General features: G+C 35.4%; 2 protein-coding genes across 2 annotated transcripts; one reads left to right on the top strand and one right to left on the bottom strand.

Annotated features, from left to right (window-relative positions):
- Nucleotides 1–217: 217 nt before the first annotated feature.
- On the bottom strand, nt 218–14,250 carry LOC137405677 (ubiquitin-conjugating enzyme E2-22 kDa-like). The gene is made up of 6 exons (XM_068092017.1): nt 14,068–14,250; nt 3,727–3,879; nt 3,474–3,556; nt 3,204–3,367; nt 3,039–3,103; nt 218–822 (listed from the first exon to the last, which is right to left on the bottom strand). Exons 1-6 carry the CDS (start codon nt 14,128–14,130, stop codon nt 751–753), a joined length of 600 nt encoding a protein of 199 aa, XP_067948118.1. The 5' UTR covers nt 14,131–14,250; the 3' UTR covers nt 218–750.
- Nucleotides 14,251–14,375: 125 nt separating this feature from the next.
- LOC137405739 (uncharacterized) lies at nt 14,376–18,764 on the top strand. The gene is made up of 4 exons (XM_068092113.1): nt 14,376–14,500; nt 14,789–15,018; nt 16,525–16,675; nt 18,413–18,764. Exons 1-4 carry the CDS (start codon nt 14,473–14,475, stop codon nt 18,520–18,522), a joined length of 519 nt encoding a protein of 172 aa, XP_067948214.1. The 5' UTR covers nt 14,376–14,472; the 3' UTR covers nt 18,523–18,764.
- Nucleotides 18,765–19,294: the final 530 nt, after the last annotated feature.

The raw sequence follows: 19,294 nt of genomic DNA, 5'->3' as shown, positions 1-19,294 counted from the left end.
CGCTATAACTCAGAGCCTTTATAGTGTTTTGCTGTAAGCTTGTCTCTCTAAAAAGCTAGTTAACAATGATTGAAGGCTTATTAATAAAAAGTGTAACTCGTGTTGTTTGCTGTAACCTTTTTGAAGCAACACGAATTGTCAGCAAAAACAAGTTTCTATATAGATCCTGACTCTTATAAGTCATATAAACATACCATGTACAATATGTAGGAGTCATGTACACATGTATACAGAGTGAAATAATTTTACTGCGAGTAATAACACCACAAATGATGGGGCAGCATTTAAATATTAATCCGCAGGTTCTATTTTGTGTATTGTATTGATCATGAAATACTAATCAACAGCGGTTTTTTGTTTTAATTATTTAAAAAATCAAATAGGAGGTAAGGCAAATCTCTAACAACGCCAAACCTTTCGAAATAGAACCAGTTATGCTGTATTGTAAACCTGACCAGAAAAAATCCGAGTTCTCAGGATAAATGAATTTATATAAGGCATGGCGAAAGCACTATCAAGCAATGAATATTAGTAACAGCAAACCTACTATAAAACACAGTTATAATACAAGGATAGCCAAGTTAAACACGAGTGGACAATTCAGAACATAACGAGCTCGCGAGGGACTTGAGTTATACAGTCCCGCAGTTGGAACGACAACTTCTGATGGATCTGGTAGCTGAGCCACAGTACACTGGTGAACAAGGAACAGGAGTAGAACTCTGGCAGCGGAGGGAGTAGGTTAGTCAACTAGCTGACAAGGTGGTCGGTAGCCCTTTGCATATTCCAATCGCAGGTAGAAAGAGCGACCCTTGCTCGATGCTGCATAAATTAACATTAAACATGATAACAGTATGACGGATTGTAATAGTTTATATTGCTTGTTCAAAATTCTAGGCAAATACAATAAGTAGGTGAAACAGCAAAAGTTTACTAAAAATAATTTGAACTACATGTATGTTTAAGTCATTGAGTAAGAATTTGTGAGATTGAAAGTAGTTGTCTTCTCACTAATGGGAATAACCCAATTATCAAAGGAGTTGCATAATTCTTCCAATCTAAAACTAGGTAAAGTATCCAACATTGAAAATGGATTCTAATTGGGAGGATCAACTGGTCAGTGATAAGCAAGAGTGTTGACAGGATGATGAACGCTTGGGTCCAAACTGACTTTATATAGGTCACCAGCTCAAAATGGCTATTTATATAGAAAAGAGGATTAAGAACAGAGGATTGACAAAAGAACTCAGCAATTTCCAAGGTCGTCAAGTAGATGATGCCAAAGCCTTAGAACCATAGAATAATAAATTACTGAGGAGTACTTAGATAAACCGCAGGTATCACAAATAAGCCAGATTTAAGCTATGTTTAGCACCTTTAATACATTCACAATCATCTTATTTTGTCTAGCATTGCTAACACAATCTAACATCTACATCTGGCCATATCTAAATACCAATTATTTGAGATAGACGATGTAAAATTCAAGATAATATTTGTATCGACAAACAAGGTAATTTCCTACATATGACATCCAAAACTTCCCAAACATCAGTTTTGGAACTAAAATTTGATATATTGCCTTTGTTCGAATGTTATTTGTAACTACATGAAGCCTTTATCGAGTTTTTGAGCCATGAAATGTGTTAAACAAAGCACAGTGTTGTCTTAAGACGGTCTGCTCAATAACATATGACAGCTTCGACATGCATGTCGAAGTAATGAAGAAAGGTTAATTGACAGTGCAAATTGTAATTGCATTAACGCTAGCAAATACCATTACAGATTAAAGTTTGAATCATATTTTTGGGTAATTTTGAACAAATACCAGATTTATCAACAGTTGCAAGTAATAAAAAAAAGATTTGCCAGCTTTACAGAAACCCACCAAAAACAGCTGCGACGCTACGTAATATTTAATCTGCTCAGCTTTTTAACTAGATTTTATAAAAATTCATTTTTATAAAAATGAATGAAAAGTTTTTTATGAAAATAAAATAATGATTTTATAAAAGTAGAACATGCATTGATAAGTTTTAAACAGGTGACTTTCAAAATAGCCAATTTTTGCTGACAATCTTTTGAAGTTTCTGTTCGTATAAAAGAATTAGTTGCGAGGGAATTCCACAAGATGTACACACAAGCTGTTTAGTGTAATTCTATAACCATCAGTCAAAAGTAAATGCAGGATGTATAAACATGACGCAGACCTTTTTTTGGAATTTGTGAAACCTACTTCGACCTTGCAAACATCTATCTGCTATATGGGTAGCTAAAATAGGAAGCATGGCAGCTAGATGGAGAGAATGTGTTAGAATGGTGGCCAACAGAAGCCCTTTTGTCTCTCATTCATAGAATGTCTCTCATTCATAGAATGTCTCTCATTCATAGAATGTCTCTCATTCATAGAATGTCTCTCATTCATAGAATGTCTCTCATTCATAGAATGTCTCTCATTCATAGAATGTCTCTCATTCATAGAATGTCTCTCATTCATAGAATGTCTCTCATTCATAGAATGTCTCTCATTCGTAGAATGTCTCTCATTCATAGAATGTCTCTCATTCATAGAATGTCTCTCATTCATAGAATGTCTCTCATTCATAGAATGTCTCTCATTCATAGAATGTCTCTCATTCATAGAATGTCTCTCATTCATAGAATGTCTCTCATTCATAGAATGTCTCTCATTCATAGAATGTCTCTCATTCATAGAATGCTTCTCATTCATAGAATGTCTCTCATTCATAGAATGTCGCTCATTCATAGAATGTACAATATGAATGCTGATGATTAAGAGAGTCACTAGCATTCGTATTGTACATTATACGACTATGGTTTCCCTCCTTCTATAGCCTCCTTATGTCACAGCTTGAAGTTGTTGTCGCCAAAATGATTTTTTTTTCTATTAAAATCATTGTTGACAACAACATATCACGAGTATTTCGGTATATAAATATGTCATTTTAAAATGCTGTAAGTTAACCTTGAACTTAGTATGTCAAGGTTTCAATGTACTCCCCTGTATCTAAACTGACCTCATCAAATCCCATAGCTTTAAGCTGAGATACTTTGGCTTCTAGTTCAGCTTCTCGGTTTGGCCCTAGAAATAAACTCTAATATGAGACTCGCGAGGCATGACTTAGGGTAAAAGAATAGAGAGAAACTGTACACGGAATGGGAATGAATACTTGAGCACTCACCCTGAGCATATATGTTGGCCCAATGCTTCGCAGTTTGCCTAAAAACAATTTGTTGCTCTTTGTATTGTCTTGCAACAACAGCATCTTGAGGATCATCTGGCTCGGCAGCGGAGAGCAAGGCTTGTAGCGATAAAAGGACAGTTCGAAGTGTCATGGCCGCAGCCCTGCAAAACAGCCAATGGTTATAAAGCTGTCATAATATCCCAGCTGGCTTTCAGGGCACGTATAAGAGCAAACCTTAGGAACTACCAGCACAGCTGGCAGACTCACCATTGATCTTTGAGAATGTCTAGGCAGATGGCACCTGTCACTGAGCTTATATTTGGGTGCCAGATTTTAGTTACAAACTTGACCTGCAATGAACAGCAGGAGTTGTTATTGCTATTAAATATAACCTTCAGATAACGTGAGACAAACAGTTCAACTGTTAAGAAAACCCTATCATAAGTAAACTTGTGCCCTTAAATTAGCACCGGTAGAGGGACTGGGAAAAGGATGAAGGAATGTGAAGCGAGACATTTACCTTAGGAGGATTAAATGGGTAGGTCTCCGGTATTACAATGTCGACTTGAAACACGCCTCCGTCATACGGGGTGTCAGGTGGCCCAATAATTTCCCCCTTGAGCTGTGTAAAATCATCATTCTTCAGTTCAAGCTTTATGTGACACTTGGCAACCTAAAATCATATTAACGTTTGACATGTGACTCTGGCCAGCCTAGAGCCATATTAATATTTGACATGTGACACTGGGCAGCCTAGAACCATATTAATATTTGACACTGGGCAGCCTAGAGCCATATTAATATTTGACATGTGACACTGGGCAGCCTAGAACCATACTAATATTTGACATGTGACACTGGCCAGCCTAGAACCATATTAATATTTGACATGTGACACTGGGCAGCATAGAACCATATTAATATTTGACACTGGGCAGCCTAGAGCCATATTAATATTTGACATGTGACACTGGGCAGCCTAGAGCCATATTAATATTTGACATGTGACACTGGGCCGCCTAGAACCATATTAATATTTGACATGTGACACTGGGCAGCCTAGAACCATATTAATAGTTGACATGTGACTCTGGGCAGCATAGAACCGTACTAATATTTGACATGTGACTCTGGGCAGCATAGAGCCATATTAATATTTGACATGTGACTCTGGGCAGCCTAGAGCCATATTAATATTTGACATGTGACTCTGGGCAGCCTAGAACCATATTAATATTTGACATGTGACACTGGGCAGCCTAGAGCCATATTAATATTTGACATGTGACACTGGGCAGCCTAGAACCATACTAATATTTGACATGTGACTCTGGGCAGCATAGAGCCATATTAATATTTGACATGTGACTCTGGGCAGCCTAGAGCCATATTAATATTTGACATGTGATACTGGGCAGCCTAGAGCCATATTAACGTTTGACATGTGACTCTGGCCAGCCTAGAGCCATATTAATATTTGACATGTGACACTGGGCAGCCTAGAGCCATATTAATATTTGACATGTGACACTGGGCAGCCTAGAGCCATACTAATATTTGACATGTGACTCTGGCCAGCCTAGAGCCATATTAATATTTGACATGTGACTCTGGACAGCCTAGAGCCATATGAACATTTGACTCTGGGCAGCCTAGAGCCATATTAATATTTGATATGTGACACTGGGCAGCCTAGAACCATATCAATATTTGACATGTGACACTGGGCAGCCTAGAACCATATCCATATTTGACATGTGACTCTGGGCAGCCTAGAGCCATATAAATATTTGACATGTGACACTGGGCCGCCTAGAACCATATTAACATTTGACATGTGACACTGGGCAGCCTAAAACCATACTAATATTTGACATGTGACACTGGGCAGCCTAGAGCCATATAAATATTTGACATGTGATATTGGGCCGCCTAGAACCATATTAACATTTGACATGTGACTCTGGCCAGCCTAGAGCCATATTAATATTTGACATGTGACACTGGGCAGCCTAGAACCATATTAATATTTGACATGTGATACTGGGCAGCCTAGAGCCATATTAATATTTGACATGTGACTCTGGGCAGCCTAGAGCCATATTAATATTTGACATGTGACTCTGGGCAGCATAGAACCATATTAATATTTGACATGTGACTCTGGGCCGCCTAGAGCCATATTAATATTTGACATGTGACTCTGGGCAGCCTAGAGCCATATTAATATTTGACATGTGACTCTGGGCAGCCTAGAGCCATATTAATATTTGACACTATACAACCTAAAAACATATTAATATTTGACATTTGACTCTGGGCAGCCTAGAGCCATATTAATATTTGACATTAGACAACCTAGAATTTTATTAACATTTGACATTTGACTCTGGGCAGCCTATGAGCCATATTAATATTTGACATGTGACACTGGGCAGCATAGAACCATATTAACATTTGACATGTGACTCTGGGCAGCATAGAACCATATTAATAGTTGACATGTGACACTGGGCAGCATAGAACCATATTAACATTTGACACTGGGCAGCCTAGAACCATATTAACATTTGACACTGGGCAGCATAGAACCATATTAACATGTGACACTAGACAACCTAGAATCTTATTAACATTTGACATTTCACTCTGGGCAGCCTAGAGCCATATTAATATTTGACTCTGGGCAGCATAGAACCATATTAACATTTGACTCTGGGCAGCATAGAACCGTATTAACATTTGACATGTGACTCTGGGCAGCCTAGAGCCATATTAATATTTGACTCTGGGCAGCATAGAACCATATTAACATTTGACTCTGGGCAGCATAGAACCATATTAACATTTGACACTGGGCAGCCTAGAGCCATATTAATATTTGACATGTGACACTGGGCAGCATAGAATCATATTAACATTTGGCATGCGACTTCTAGAAATTTGTTTGGTACAGACATTTGTTTGATCTAAGAAAGCAAAAATTTAAGCAAATGATTTTCATAGAAGCAAGTCTAAGTGAGGCACAAACGCATCATTGAATTCAATATTAACACTTTCTTACCCTCTTTTATGTTTTTATTATCATGGTAATTGCTTAATAAAACTATCAAACCAGTATATGCTGTATAAATAGTGCTTATGCTGATCTACAAAAATTTAACCTCAATCCAACAGGTCAGTTAGGCGGCAAACAGGAGGACAAATGTTCAACGTTGATGGACAAGCCTAGACTTGTCACAAACTATGATAATATAGACAGAACGACTAATCTCCGATCTCATCTCCCATTGCTTGAAAACTAGTGATTTGGCACGACGAGACAGATTCATTAACAAGTTTCTAAGTCTATGTCTCAGGAGCTTGTCTGATTAAAACCTTTGGTGGTCAAATGACTTGATATTGATGGCTTACATTGATTACATTTTACTATGCATTCAAAAAATGTTGTGGAAGGACTTGAGCTTAGAATATGCAATCTCTGTGTTGGCAAGAGAAGATAAATCAAAGATAAAACGACAAAGTGAAGATAATTCAGAAACTATTTGTTGATAGCAGTTTAATATTCCTATTTGAGTATTCCTATTATAGTAATAGTATTCCTATTTTATTGTCATAAAATGAGCTCAGTTATTAGAGGTACAACTAACCAGATTCCCGTAAAACCTCAAATTGACTGCCATGGCGCTCTATTTTTCAACCTTTCCTCTATAATGGCGGGCAATTGGAGGCGACTTTCAAATAAAAGCTGGCGGTGTATTTATTAAATGGCTCATCAGAATTTTGGGAAGATAAATTTAGCTCTTTTACAGGCGAAGCGAATGTCGCCTATATTTTGCCCTCTTCTTCCAATGGAGCGACATTAAACCTTTTGGATACAATAAATACGCCAACTTGCCTAACATCTCTAATAAATATGCGTTTAGAAATGGAGAAATATCCCTACCAGCTAATATCTATTGCTTGCAATAAACCTATTGATGATATTATAGCCTGTGTCCTGCTTTGCAATCTGTTGGAGCTTTCAATTTTTATTTCATTCTAAATTTAGAGACATTTTTATTTTATATCTATATTTAACATTGTTGCATAAAAGCTCATTGCATTCGTTGATGTTTGCTACAGTTTGCAGACAAAACTAGTTTGTTATGTGCGGTAGAAGAGGAGTTATGAGCGTCGATCAATTGTAAGATCAGATTACCGCAATGATGCTATCAAATAATATGCTATAGATCTGCAAATTTACAAGTTATATAATGATCTGTCAAATAGTACAAATATATGTCCATGAACAAGTGACATAAACGAATCATACTTATATTTCACGCGGAACCAAAAATTAATGTTTTTAAAACCAAAATATTTGCATTGTTTGCTCAGCCAGGTCGTTTTGATTGTTGCTTTCGATGGAACGAACATCTTCTGGTTGTCCAATGCCTTCCACAATGTCTTCTGACCTCAACTCCTTTTCTACCCTGCTGAACTAGTCGATATTAGCGTCAAAATGACTTTTTAGCAGAGCAAAAGTTTTACTCATTGCATTTAGCACAAATGCGACGCGTAAAAGGTTTGCTTGCTAAACGTAATCTTTAGCCTAAAACTAGTTGTTCATTTTACCATCGTAAATCTACACCGTTTTTATATACATGTACTTCAAAATATTAAGACCGCGTTAAACTAGGAACTATTATTAGACTGAGACAGTTATCATTTTTATGGTGTTGCTTTCATAGTTTAAAAAAAAAAGCTGAAAGCTTTGAAGTTTGACAACGAGAGAATTGATTGTTATTGATGTACACAATTCATTATTAATATTATTTTGTAGACACTTTTCTACTGATTGTTTGATATTAAGGGTCTATAAAGGTCAAAGTGGCGGTCAAAGGAAAGTAGTGTTCAAATAAAGGTGGCATTCAATTACAGGTTTTATGGTAACTTAAAAAACATAGTTTGAGATGAAGCAATATTGAGAAACATGAGGACATAAAACAGTTCAATTTTCATTTCTCACCACAAAATAAACACATGACTTTTATAACTGAATATTACAAGCTAGTGATCATTTTGTCGTAGCGGAAAAATATTTTTAAGCAAACAACAGAAAAATGTAATTAAGATTTATGTATCAAATTGTTATATTTTCAAAGATGCCAAACAATGAATGTTTTGATTATAAATCAGCTGAGGTCAAGTGTCAAACCATAAAAACTCAGATTTAAAAAAATCAAAACTGATCAAAACTGACCAAAACTTTAATGCAAATAGAAAAGCTTCGACTCCCTCACTATAGATATAAATAAAATTGATTTTTATTTGATGTCTCATCTGTTTTATAGTCGTTATTAATAAATCGGACTTTGTCATTGAGTGTGTGTGTCCGTATAAACATTTTGTGTTTTTACACTCTTTGGTTGAAACATCTAAACTTGCCACTCATATAGTGCATGACTTGTGTCAGGTCCATAAAAACACTTGGTATCTTCTGTCAGGTCCATAGAAACACTTGGTATCAAAGCTCTATCAGGTACCTATGAACCAGTCTCCTAAACACCCCGCGCTGGCTATCTGGTTGATAATGAAAGAAATACTAGACATCACCGGGCTTACTACTTGTAACTGAGTAACTCTAGTATTTCAGAGTTCAAATAAGTGTAGAAATAATAATATGAAATAAATGTATCCAGTAAAGTGCTCATTATAATGTTGTATATTCATTTGACAAACTATACTTTGGGTAATAAAATGTTTCAAAATAAAATTATCCATAAAAAAGTTATGCTAGAAAAGGATGACATCATTTAACAACATTTCACGAGCAATAAGATTCAAAACCTGCAAAATTTAACCAAAGGGCTTTTTTTATTAACTGCTACTGCAGTAAACCAACCAAAATATCAATTTAAGACAATGTATTTTCATATCAGTCATTGGATAGTGTTGCAACTAACATTTTGCAGCTAGATAAAATTACAAATTTACATGCTGTTGGTTATTTCAAAAAACAGCTAAGGAGAACTAATAACAATATATACACATATACATATGTACACATATACACTAGCAGTAAGACTGACAATGCCCGAGATGTTGTTCTTTTTAATCAAATGCCTCCAGATAGGTGCTTAAAGATGTGGTTGCGTCAAAAAGGTCGATTTAATGAAATTTAGACCAATAAAAGGCTAAAACATGAGCTACAATTTGATGTCATTTTTGTCTTTATAGACTAACCCTGTCTAGAGATATAAGCGTTTGAATGAGGCCATCTTTTAAAAAGCTCAGATTCCAGCGAGTGCTTCATTCATTACATAACAAATGATACATGTGAAAAGAGTCCACAAGCAATAAATATAAGATCTCTTCATTAGCCAATCATCAGCATGAAACTTTTATATAGGTCATATTAAATGTTACCGCTCGTAAAACGGTTCGTCTGTGATTTCGAAGATTCTCGTTGTTGGGAATTTTGCTCTATTACTTGTAAGTTACGTGCACCGACTACTAGTAGATTCTATTAGCTACGAGTATCGACATTGATATTTAATTTACTGATTTAATCCACATAATTGATTTACTGAATTACTGCACCAACACGTTTTTATTGACGAACAACAGAATTGTAACAATGCTCAGTTCAGCGAAGGTGACTCAAAGTTTTCTGAGCGTCAGGTGATTAAAGGTTGACTTGCAACAAAATTCACATTACAATTATTTGGTATCAAAAAATTCACCATGTCTTACTCTGCTGCGTTGTAGGTGCAAAACATGTGGAAATGTGATAACAAGCTCTTAAAAGCTCAAAACGAACAGTTAATCGCGGCCATCACGAAACTGCCATAATTTAGAATCTCTTTCCCAAATGGCTCAAATGGGACGTAGTTGTACAAGATGGCTTCTGTTTACACTTTCATGCAACCTTAATCGTCGAAATATTTTCACAAATATACTTCAAGCACTCAATAAAACCATGTCTATTGTTCTTACGTGTCTATTTTATCGTCATTGTAATGCTATCACTTTCAGCCCTGATATCTTATAACCTACCATGAAAATTCGTTTAATATTTTAACCTTAGCTTGAAGGAGTACATATCATTGTATGATAACATGACGAGCTTGTTGGTCACCTGTGATAATCGAAAAATGCTGCAGAAATTATTCGCAAAGTATGGGTCACATGATCAGATTACGACTAGATGATTAGACCAAGCCGAAACAAAACTGTAAAGTAGCGAGCATCTATATTTCATAGGGGGTTTTTGGTAAAACCCGAAGTGTTTGTCATAAACTAATGCTAAGAGAAGTTTTATATTGAGCCTTTTATTGGTCTTTCAATTTACATGAGAACATCACATGACAAAACAATAACCAGATGTAATGACTACGTCAGAGAAATAAACTGATTCCAATCTACGGCAGATTTTCGTTTTTGAGCTTTTAAGAGCTTGTAATCCCATTTCCACATATTTTGCACTTACAACACAACAGAGTAAAACATGGTGAATCTTTTGATACCAAATAACTGTAATGTGAATTTTGTTGCAGGTCAACCTTTAAAGATTGCAGCAAACAGGTTATGGTTAGAGCTGACAGACGTCAACAACGCTATGCTGCAGAGAAAGATAGGAGAATGGAGGTAAATTTATTTTTAACTTTGAGTATACCTTACATATATATTCTAAACTAACGGTAATAAATTTAGTACTCATGAATACATCTACTAATAAGTAAAATTATAACTTTTTGATATCACGAATCATCATTTCATAACTTTTTATTCGTTTCACCTAGCTATAACATTTGCTTAAAATTTTCTTTGGCATTTTTAGCTAGTTAATTAGATTTATGATTAGAATTTATGTTCATTTCCCACTTGTAGAAAGTGAGAAACATCGATTGATCATTGCTCATCTTTAACTCTCAGAAACAAAGCTTCGAATTGTTGGCTTTGCGTATTTATGCTTTTGTTAAACATTTATTCATTTTGAAAATTACACTCGCAATCTATCTAACTTTCAAATTGAACGCTTTCGGTAGATATGCGTTAGAACGACATATATATGAATGACATGTATTAAATTTGTTTTATTGTTACGGAATGTTTATGTGGTTCACTAGGGGAGCAGTCGTGTAGGTCTGGAAACTGCCACAAATGGGAAAGAGAGACGCGAATGTGTGCTACACACACTATAATATGTTTTGTTTGAGTTTGCTTCAGTAGATTATTTGTCCTATTATATGAGCTGAAACAATGTGAATGGCCACAACTTGGATGGATGTTTTTAATAAAAACTTAATGCTGCGATGAAAATTGTTTGGCTTGTAAAAATTATATAAAAAAATAATATTGTTGAGGACCATACAAAACATGATTTGCAGAACATATTGAATACATCATAGTCCTGTTGCGACCTGTGCTGAAATCTTCTCTGATAGATTTCTATGGATTTATGAAGTGAAATAAGAGCTGTATTGGCGGTTACTTTTGCATAGCTCGACTCAATTCCAACGGACCAACTATTAAGTTCAAAAACGTTTATGCTCCACCTTACTAAATAAAAACAGGTGAGTCCACAAACCACCAACCAGGTGCAAGAATGGCTTTAGTAATCCTATACCAGAATCGGTGAGTTATCTGATTTCAAAGAAATTGACGTTGTTTTGCGTTCACTATTTCGGTCAACTCACAAAACATTTGTTTTGTACTTGAATCAACTAATCAAATGTGACCAGTAAATCTTTTCTACAAATTAACACTGATAATGATTAGATAACGTTGACTATACATGACCTTTTGGGATGCAGCTGGTTTCGCCATATATTAAAACATATTCTATTCAAAGATGGCAGCGCGTTTATTTTATTTAGTAGCAAGTTTCCGGTGTGATTAGCCACTGAAAACTTAGCTGATACAAAGGCCGCGATGAAATAAGTTATCTCGACGACCTAATTACCGTAAACAGGCAGAAGTCGGTACTCCGATGTTTACACAGCATTTAGAGGAAGCTAATATGACAAGTTTTCAATTTCTCTTATTTGAGGCGTTTGAGACATTTATAATAATGTATCTGTAGCTAGATTTAAAATTTTATTCTAGCCAACACGAGTAAATAAAAAATAAAAAATATGCCAATAGAGCCGCGTAGGACTAGACTTTTATCGCAATAGCCGATGTGAATACGAGAAATAGAGACAGGTTGTATCATGCCTTACATCATTTTGGGCAAGTCTGGGCATGTCTTTTTGGCTTGGGCATTTTTATCGCGATCAATTTTAATCTTCAAATATCTTGACAATGAGATCGCCTAACACAAAAAACAACGTATCAACTGATAAAAAAATGCTTTCTTTTGAAATCAACTAAAATTTGATGCAACCACATCTTAAAGAAGCTGGTTCTTGAGAATCAGACACAATTTTGAAACCAAATATTTATGGGGGAACAGAACATATGCGTATGAAGTTTGGATGAAAAACGTGTGAAAAACGTACGCACAATGACAAACTGGATATAATTAACGTGGAGGATTCAGCAAATTATCCAAATTAGCAAAACTTTCGGTCGGCTTGATATTCACAAGCAAGTCAATAATAGCTAAATAATAGCTATTATTGACCGAATAATATAAAGCTATAAAAACTATTATAAAGCTAATATGCAAATAGCTAAAAGCTATTTGCATATTAGCTTCATAAGTTTTGGTTTCCAAGGGGACCTAAGATAATGTAACGATGTAATTCGAGCTGGTGTTCCTGTGCTATATATATAGTTTTGTGTAAGCCAAAAGTAAAATGTTGATGATCTTCAAATCTTTATATGCAGTGGTAAAAAAGAATGTCATGTTCAGAAATGCACTAAATGCAACGCCTAAGTATGCAGTCACTATTTCTATGACAATTTTCATACCACAGATTAGTTTTCCATCAATCTAGATTATATATATATATCAAGTTACAAGTGCTCTAACCACTGACAATTTTCTGCCTACCAGCCATACACGGACTACACCCATATGGGGCAGAACACCTAATTTTGAGCTATTTAGAAACAGCCACTCGAAAAAACCTTGCTATATTTTAGGTAAAACTCAGTTTAAATGATGAAGCTATGAAAGCATAAAATAAGCTTGAAATTAAAGGAAACTGACGCATGTATATGTATTTAGGTTTTTCTTTTAATCAGATTTAGGTGGTTACTTCTTGCACAAGCAAAAACTAAGCGGTGCCTAAAAGGCATTACATGCATAAGCATACGCTTCTTAGATAAAGCCAAACAGCTAAGTTAACATGTTAGAATACGCAAACTTGATATGAAAAATGGCAATACGAATTGGATGTGATCAATGCAAGTAGCTAAATAATAAAGTTTCCAAACCGATTTTTATTATCATTCGAGAGAAAAATGGTCAGAGTTGTAATGATGATTAATTGGTGGCTAACTAACACAAAAATAACGATTGAAAGACAGCGAATCGCAAGCTTATCGACAGCAGAGATAATACAACTTGTATTAGTACTGGAGCATGAGACAAGTACCAGTCACCAACTATGAGTTATATGTAAAAATATACAAAATCAGCGACATACTCACATAACCTCGTTAAAACCTACTAGGCTACAGCAATACGTTCATAGCATCAAAGTAAGCAAAACCTTCTGAAGTATTACTGTAGATATGTTTAAAACAAAAATTCGCCTAAATAGCCATATAATTGTGAGTCACAGTAGCCAAATCAATGATCCACGGATAAACATCGATACCAAATTTCTCAAATGTTATCCATCAAGCAAGTTTTTTTTATACTTGGCAACCTGTTGAACAACACCGTTTGAAGATGGCCATGCCTGTACAAAATTTTACAAACCTCTTCACTTTTGATAACTTCTTTAAATTCTCTTTGAATTCTTTGGCTAGCGATATTCGCCATGTTATAAAACTACTGTCGCATAAAATTATTATTATTGCATTCTTCGCAAGACAAGATCAGTAGGAAACTGCTCGGGGCGATTGTCGGGTCTCCGAAGTAAGCTAGCTGTTCACTTATTATCTCCACGAACAAGAGATCGACTATTCGTCAAACAAGATGAGTGTCAACCATAGACATGTAGCAATAATTGTACAGCATGAGAATTATTCTTGAGACTATGTAAATCCGATTGTTACTCATGGTACACTAAGTAGGACTACGGAGTCTTTCCTTTATGTGTCACAGTGGGTACAGTGCCACTTTCTTTCCCCGTTGAAAAGAAGCTGGGCAAATCCATTAAAAATGATAATATTCAAGGACATCATTACAGGTTAGTAAACTTGAAAGTTTATTAAAAACCTAAGCAACTTTACTGGACCATTTGTGGGAATACCTGGTTTTTATTTATACCAGGCACAGTCAAAATATTTTGACCTCTGCAATTTCTCACCATCGAAATTACAAGAAGATTGTTAAAGCAACATTGTTGGTTTCCTATTCATTTGTTAATTAAATGTATTTGCCATTTATTCTCTTCAAAGCTGGTTCGAGTTGATATTTCATGTTTTCAAACTGAAGTTAGCTATAATGATTTAGTGTCGATGTTTTGTGTTATTAGGCGATGAGTTGTTCACGGATTCATTCAATATTATTCGGCGGGATGGAATTATTGAAGTCAATTGCAAGATGGTGAGTGAAAGCACTGAAATAGATGAGTCACTCATTGGTGGAAATGCAAGTGCAGAGGAGGCTTCCGAGGGAGTTGAGTCAGCTGAGAAGAAAGGATACGACGTTGTAATTCAGAATCGGCTTGCTGAGCAGCCACCATTCGACAAAAAAGGTTTTATGGTATGTCTTGGTTATAAAGATTCTTAACTCGTGCCATCGTTTAACTAAGTTGTAATGGGATTATCACAAAACCCTACTTTGTTTATTGATTGCTGGGAAATTTTGGTTTCATTCTACAGATTGTGCTAGCGCTGGCTTCGCTGCCACAATTCTTGTAGTAAACAGTCTTATTTTCATGTCAAGAATCTTTGTTGTGGCGATAATTTTGGCTAGCTCCTCGTAGTAAAATCATGGAGGCTCCATTTGATGCTGCTAAACAGCAGCAGTCAATGGATAGATAGAAAATTTTCCATGGCCTTTCATTATAAATGAGTGTACATGTCATTGCTATGACAGTGCTTTCATATCAAGTCGCCGAACATGAATTACATCTGTTGATTCCTTAGTAAAAAAACCTTTAAATCAATTAGGAGCCGTTACTGTTGCCTATATTTGGCAGTAGAATGAGCGATGGAAATATGCAGTTTTACTTGCGCTACATCTATTAGTTTAAATTAGTAAGAGTTCATCGCATATGCAGCTTGGCGTTTACATTACTCGTTGTTCCCTTGAACAAGATATACAACATTGAAAAGTCTGTCGGTATTGGCTCATGTTAAGCAATGAATTCAAAAGTAAAATGTTGGCTGTTGTGTACTTGGGTTTGTTCTACACATTTTTGCCATGTTACTTATAGTCATAATTTGATGTTATAGAACCCTAAATAATCTTAATGTTTTTAGTAGGAAACATACCTATTGTTATTTTATTATTATTTTAACTTGTGCTATGTGCTGCTCTAATCAGGCCGGTTCTGAGGCAATCAGCAGGTTCTGAATTTTCTTCCTTAGGTTTATTTCTGTATGTGCATGATCTAAATCTCAAGTTTTCAGTTTGCTCCTAACATGCATGTCTTCTAGTCAGTGTAAGAAAGTGTATCTGCCCAAAAGTTACATGATCTTGATTACTTACTAACTTGTCAAAACCAGCGGGTTAGTGCTAAAATGTCTCTAACCGATTTGTCCTTCCACAAATTCAAAACATTTTAGATTGAATTATTAGTACAAGATGCTCGAAAGTTCTACTTTCATAATTACTACGTGTCTAAAAAATGATAGTGTAGTGAGAAAGTTGAAAAGATGTTATCTTTTTGCAGATTTTGCACGTTATATTACATTTTTCAGACAACTATTGCGTTGAAATTACCTAGTTTTTATTTATTAACCTCGTAAGTGCTCTGACCACTTGTTCAGGAGTTATGGATTAAACCTTTTGTTGCTGACTTTTAGTTCAAGTGGGCTTATGATGTCAAATATTTTTCAAAGTTATTGTACATTTATGTCACATTATGGTTATAAGAATATCTGTATGTTAAAGTAATGTCACTTAAGAATCATCTACTGAAGTAGCGATAGTCAGCGGGTCTAAATACATGTGGTAGCTACATGGCAATTATTGTGTCCCTTTTCTGTCCTACAAGGAGCAGTTTATGGATTTTTAGGTTTTTGTATCTCATCATCTTTGCAGGCTCATATTAAGCCTTATCTCAAAGCTGTCAAAGGCAAAATGAAGGAGAATGGACGATCTGAGGAAGATATGAAGAAGTTTGAAGACAATATGTCTGCTCATGTCAAGTCCATGGTTAAAAAGGGAATAGACAAAATGGAAGTGTTTTCAGGTAATTTGAAACCACCTAATGTTTGCAGGATTTCAAAGAACTCAAATGTTTAAAAAGTCTAGTTTTTAGGATATATAGACTTTGCAATACGGAAAATAATTTTGGTAAGCGGGTTGACTAGATATTTCGTTTATATTATAAAATTGTGACATAGTTGGCAACACAAGTTTGTGTGGCATTTATTCTTAGCTTTTGATGAATAGGTCCCTTAAAAACACTAAGAATTGTCTGTCACTTGATATTGTTCCTTGATATTCTTTCAACACTGGTCAGAATGTAAGTGAAATGTGATGCCTGGCTAGTTTATAAAAATTGAACTAAGGCTGTCTCCATATTTATTACCTAAAGATGTGCAGTTATAGATTTGTTGCCAATGGCTATTGGTAGGCTGTTGCAACGACGAACATTTGCCTTGGGTATGACTCGTTACAATCTCATCAAGTTTCTATTTTAGTAAAAGGGTGCTGTGTTAGTTTTCTATCATATTTTTAACTTAATTCAATAGCTTAGTCTTTTTGTTTTAGATAATTGAGGTAAACTTTGTCGTTGAAAATAGTTTTAATCAGTCGAAAAATAATGAAAGGGAAACTTGGATTCTGATTTCAATCACATGGTTTTGATTATAATTTGAATAAAAAAACAGTAAATAGGCTTGCAACTTTTCCGTTAACTCTGCAGTAAAATTACATTTTGTATTTCCATGTATTTGGTATCATATGCATTATATCATATGGTGAACACTTCATTAAAACACCTTGAATAAATAGCACGATTGCTATCAATATACAATTGATAATATAGCACTTCATTGAAAATGCGTCAAGTCATTGAATACACTCTGCAATAAATTCAATGTTTTCTCTTTCAAACGCCTTGGCGACATATCGAGTCAACTCGTGCTACTAGCAGTTAGTGCTGTGCGATATGACACCACATGCCAAAATGATATATTGGCCCTGTAATCTATTGATATCGTTCAGTATCGAAACTTTAGAGTTATGCACTCTCAATATAGATTATTGCGAGGTTTCACAAAAAAACAAATACAAGAGTGATAAGTGTGTCCAAATACAAAAAGAATTAGGAGTTGTCTTTTCTCACTAACATTTATGAAACTTTTGTTCTACTTCGCCGATCTGTTTCTAGAGGATTCGCAAAGATAAGGAGATCCGCGGGCTCGCAAATAAGTTTTCAGGAATTAGTGCTGTGCCGATATTGAGTCACGAAAGCCAGCAATAATCGATGTTTGTTTTGCCAATTAAACACAGATATTTATTGTTTTGACATCGAAAACGTCGATATACCCCATTACAGAATTGACCTATAAAATGCCCAAAAATGATATCGTCCCACACAAAATCGACACTTATCGTGCAATGTCGTTTTATCGTGCAGCACGACTGGCAGTCCCAGGATCTGAAAACAAAATTGAACAAGTCTGATCATTTGTCCCTATAAATCATCAGGTCTTTAAAGATGACATTTGGCAATCTAATGAAACTGCATTAAAGAAATACAGTAACTCAAAGTGTCATTCTCCAGTCTTGCTAAATACGTAATAACATATATGCTGTTGATGGCGTAGGTAAGTCAGAGAATAAATAAGTGTGGGTACACAAGTGTTTATTAAATAATAATTTACTGCAAAGTGGAAGTGACAGTATATACTAAATTATCTCAGGATAATATCTGCAAGTTCTTTGGTGGCCTTTTCTCCTCCACTTTGGTTTTTTGTAGGAGAGAAAATGGATCCTGATGGCATGCAAGTTTTGGTTGACTTTAGAGATGATGAGATTACTCCTTTTGCCATGTTCATCGCAGAGGGTCTTATTGAGGAGAAAGCGTAAAGTGCACATAACGCCCGTTACATATTCATCAAACACATATGACATGCTGCTTTAATTAAACATTTTTGCCTTGCATTGTACCCTATTCTGTCACTGTGACCTACCAAATGTCTGCTAAACTCCAGAGCCGTTATTGACGGCAACACATTAAAACACAGCTAATTATTTATTTTATATGCCAATGTTTTGGTGTCATATTTTGACTTTATATCTTTTCGAATAAATGAAAAGTTGTCAAGCTATTTCTAGTGTTGCTGCTAGAAACCTGGATTTGCTTGAAAAGCCGGAAACCTGGTCGTGGGTGGGGTCACCCACGACCAAAATTTAATTCAATATATGTTTATATATGCTCACATCCTATAGCGTTTACAAGGTTGCTTATGATAGTTGATTCTCTTGTGATGTAAAGATAATAAGATAAGATAATGATAGGTTTCTAGTAGTTATGTAAGATGTTTACTGCGAGCCATGCTGAGTGTTCAGGTGTATATTTTGAAAACCAATACACTATCGGAACTGCAGACTACCAGTGAGTTGCATGCATATAAGCTGGAGCATAATGCTTATATGGCGAAAGTCCAGACGAAGTTAAAAAAATGAAGAACCTTATTAATCAGTATTTGTCACGGCTTAGAAAATTCAGAAAGGTTCGTGGCTTTTTTCTCAAATTGTTGAAAGATAGACAGATTGCTCTCAGATTGTTGAGAGCCAGACCCCTACCAGAACCTACTGGAAAATATCATTGGGTAGTACTGTATAATATCATGTTTTT

Source organism: Watersipora subatra, chromosome 10 (genome assembly GCF_963576615.1).
Source record: "Watersipora subatra chromosome 10, tzWatSuba1.1, whole genome shotgun sequence".
NCBI classification, from domain to species: domain Eukaryota; kingdom Metazoa; phylum Bryozoa; class Gymnolaemata; order Cheilostomatida; family Watersiporidae; genus Watersipora; species Watersipora subatra.
The sequence above is the reverse complement of the archived record's forward strand: the minus strand, read 5'-3'. Positions and strand labels throughout refer to the sequence as shown.

What these genes read in the sequence shown, in the direction of transcription:
- LOC137405677 (XM_068092017.1), bottom strand. Translation starts at nt 14,130, where the DNA reads ATGGCGAATATCGCTAGCCAAAGAATTCAAAGAGAATTTAAAGAAGTT. An exon ending in ACCCATTTAATCCTCCTAAG is followed by an intron (nt 3,557 to 3,726) that starts GTAAATGTCTCG and finishes TGTTCATTGCAG; the next exon opens with GTCAAGTTTGTAACTAAAAT. An exon ending in GACATTCTCAAAGATCAATG is followed by an intron (nt 3,368 to 3,473) that starts GTGAGTCTGCCA and finishes GCTGTTTTGCAG; the next exon opens with GGCTGCGGCCATGACACTTC.
- LOC137405739 (XM_068092113.1), top strand. Translation starts at nt 14,473, where the DNA reads ATGATAATATTCAAGGACATCATTACAG. An exon ending in ATTCAAGGACATCATTACAG is followed by an intron (nt 14,501 to 14,788) that starts GTTAGTAAACTT and finishes TTGTGTTATTAG; the next exon opens with GCGATGAGTTGTTCACGGAT. An exon ending in CAAAATGGAAGTGTTTTCAG is followed by an intron (nt 16,676 to 18,412) that starts GTAATTTGAAAC and finishes GGTTTTTTGTAG; the next exon opens with GAGAGAAAATGGATCCTGAT.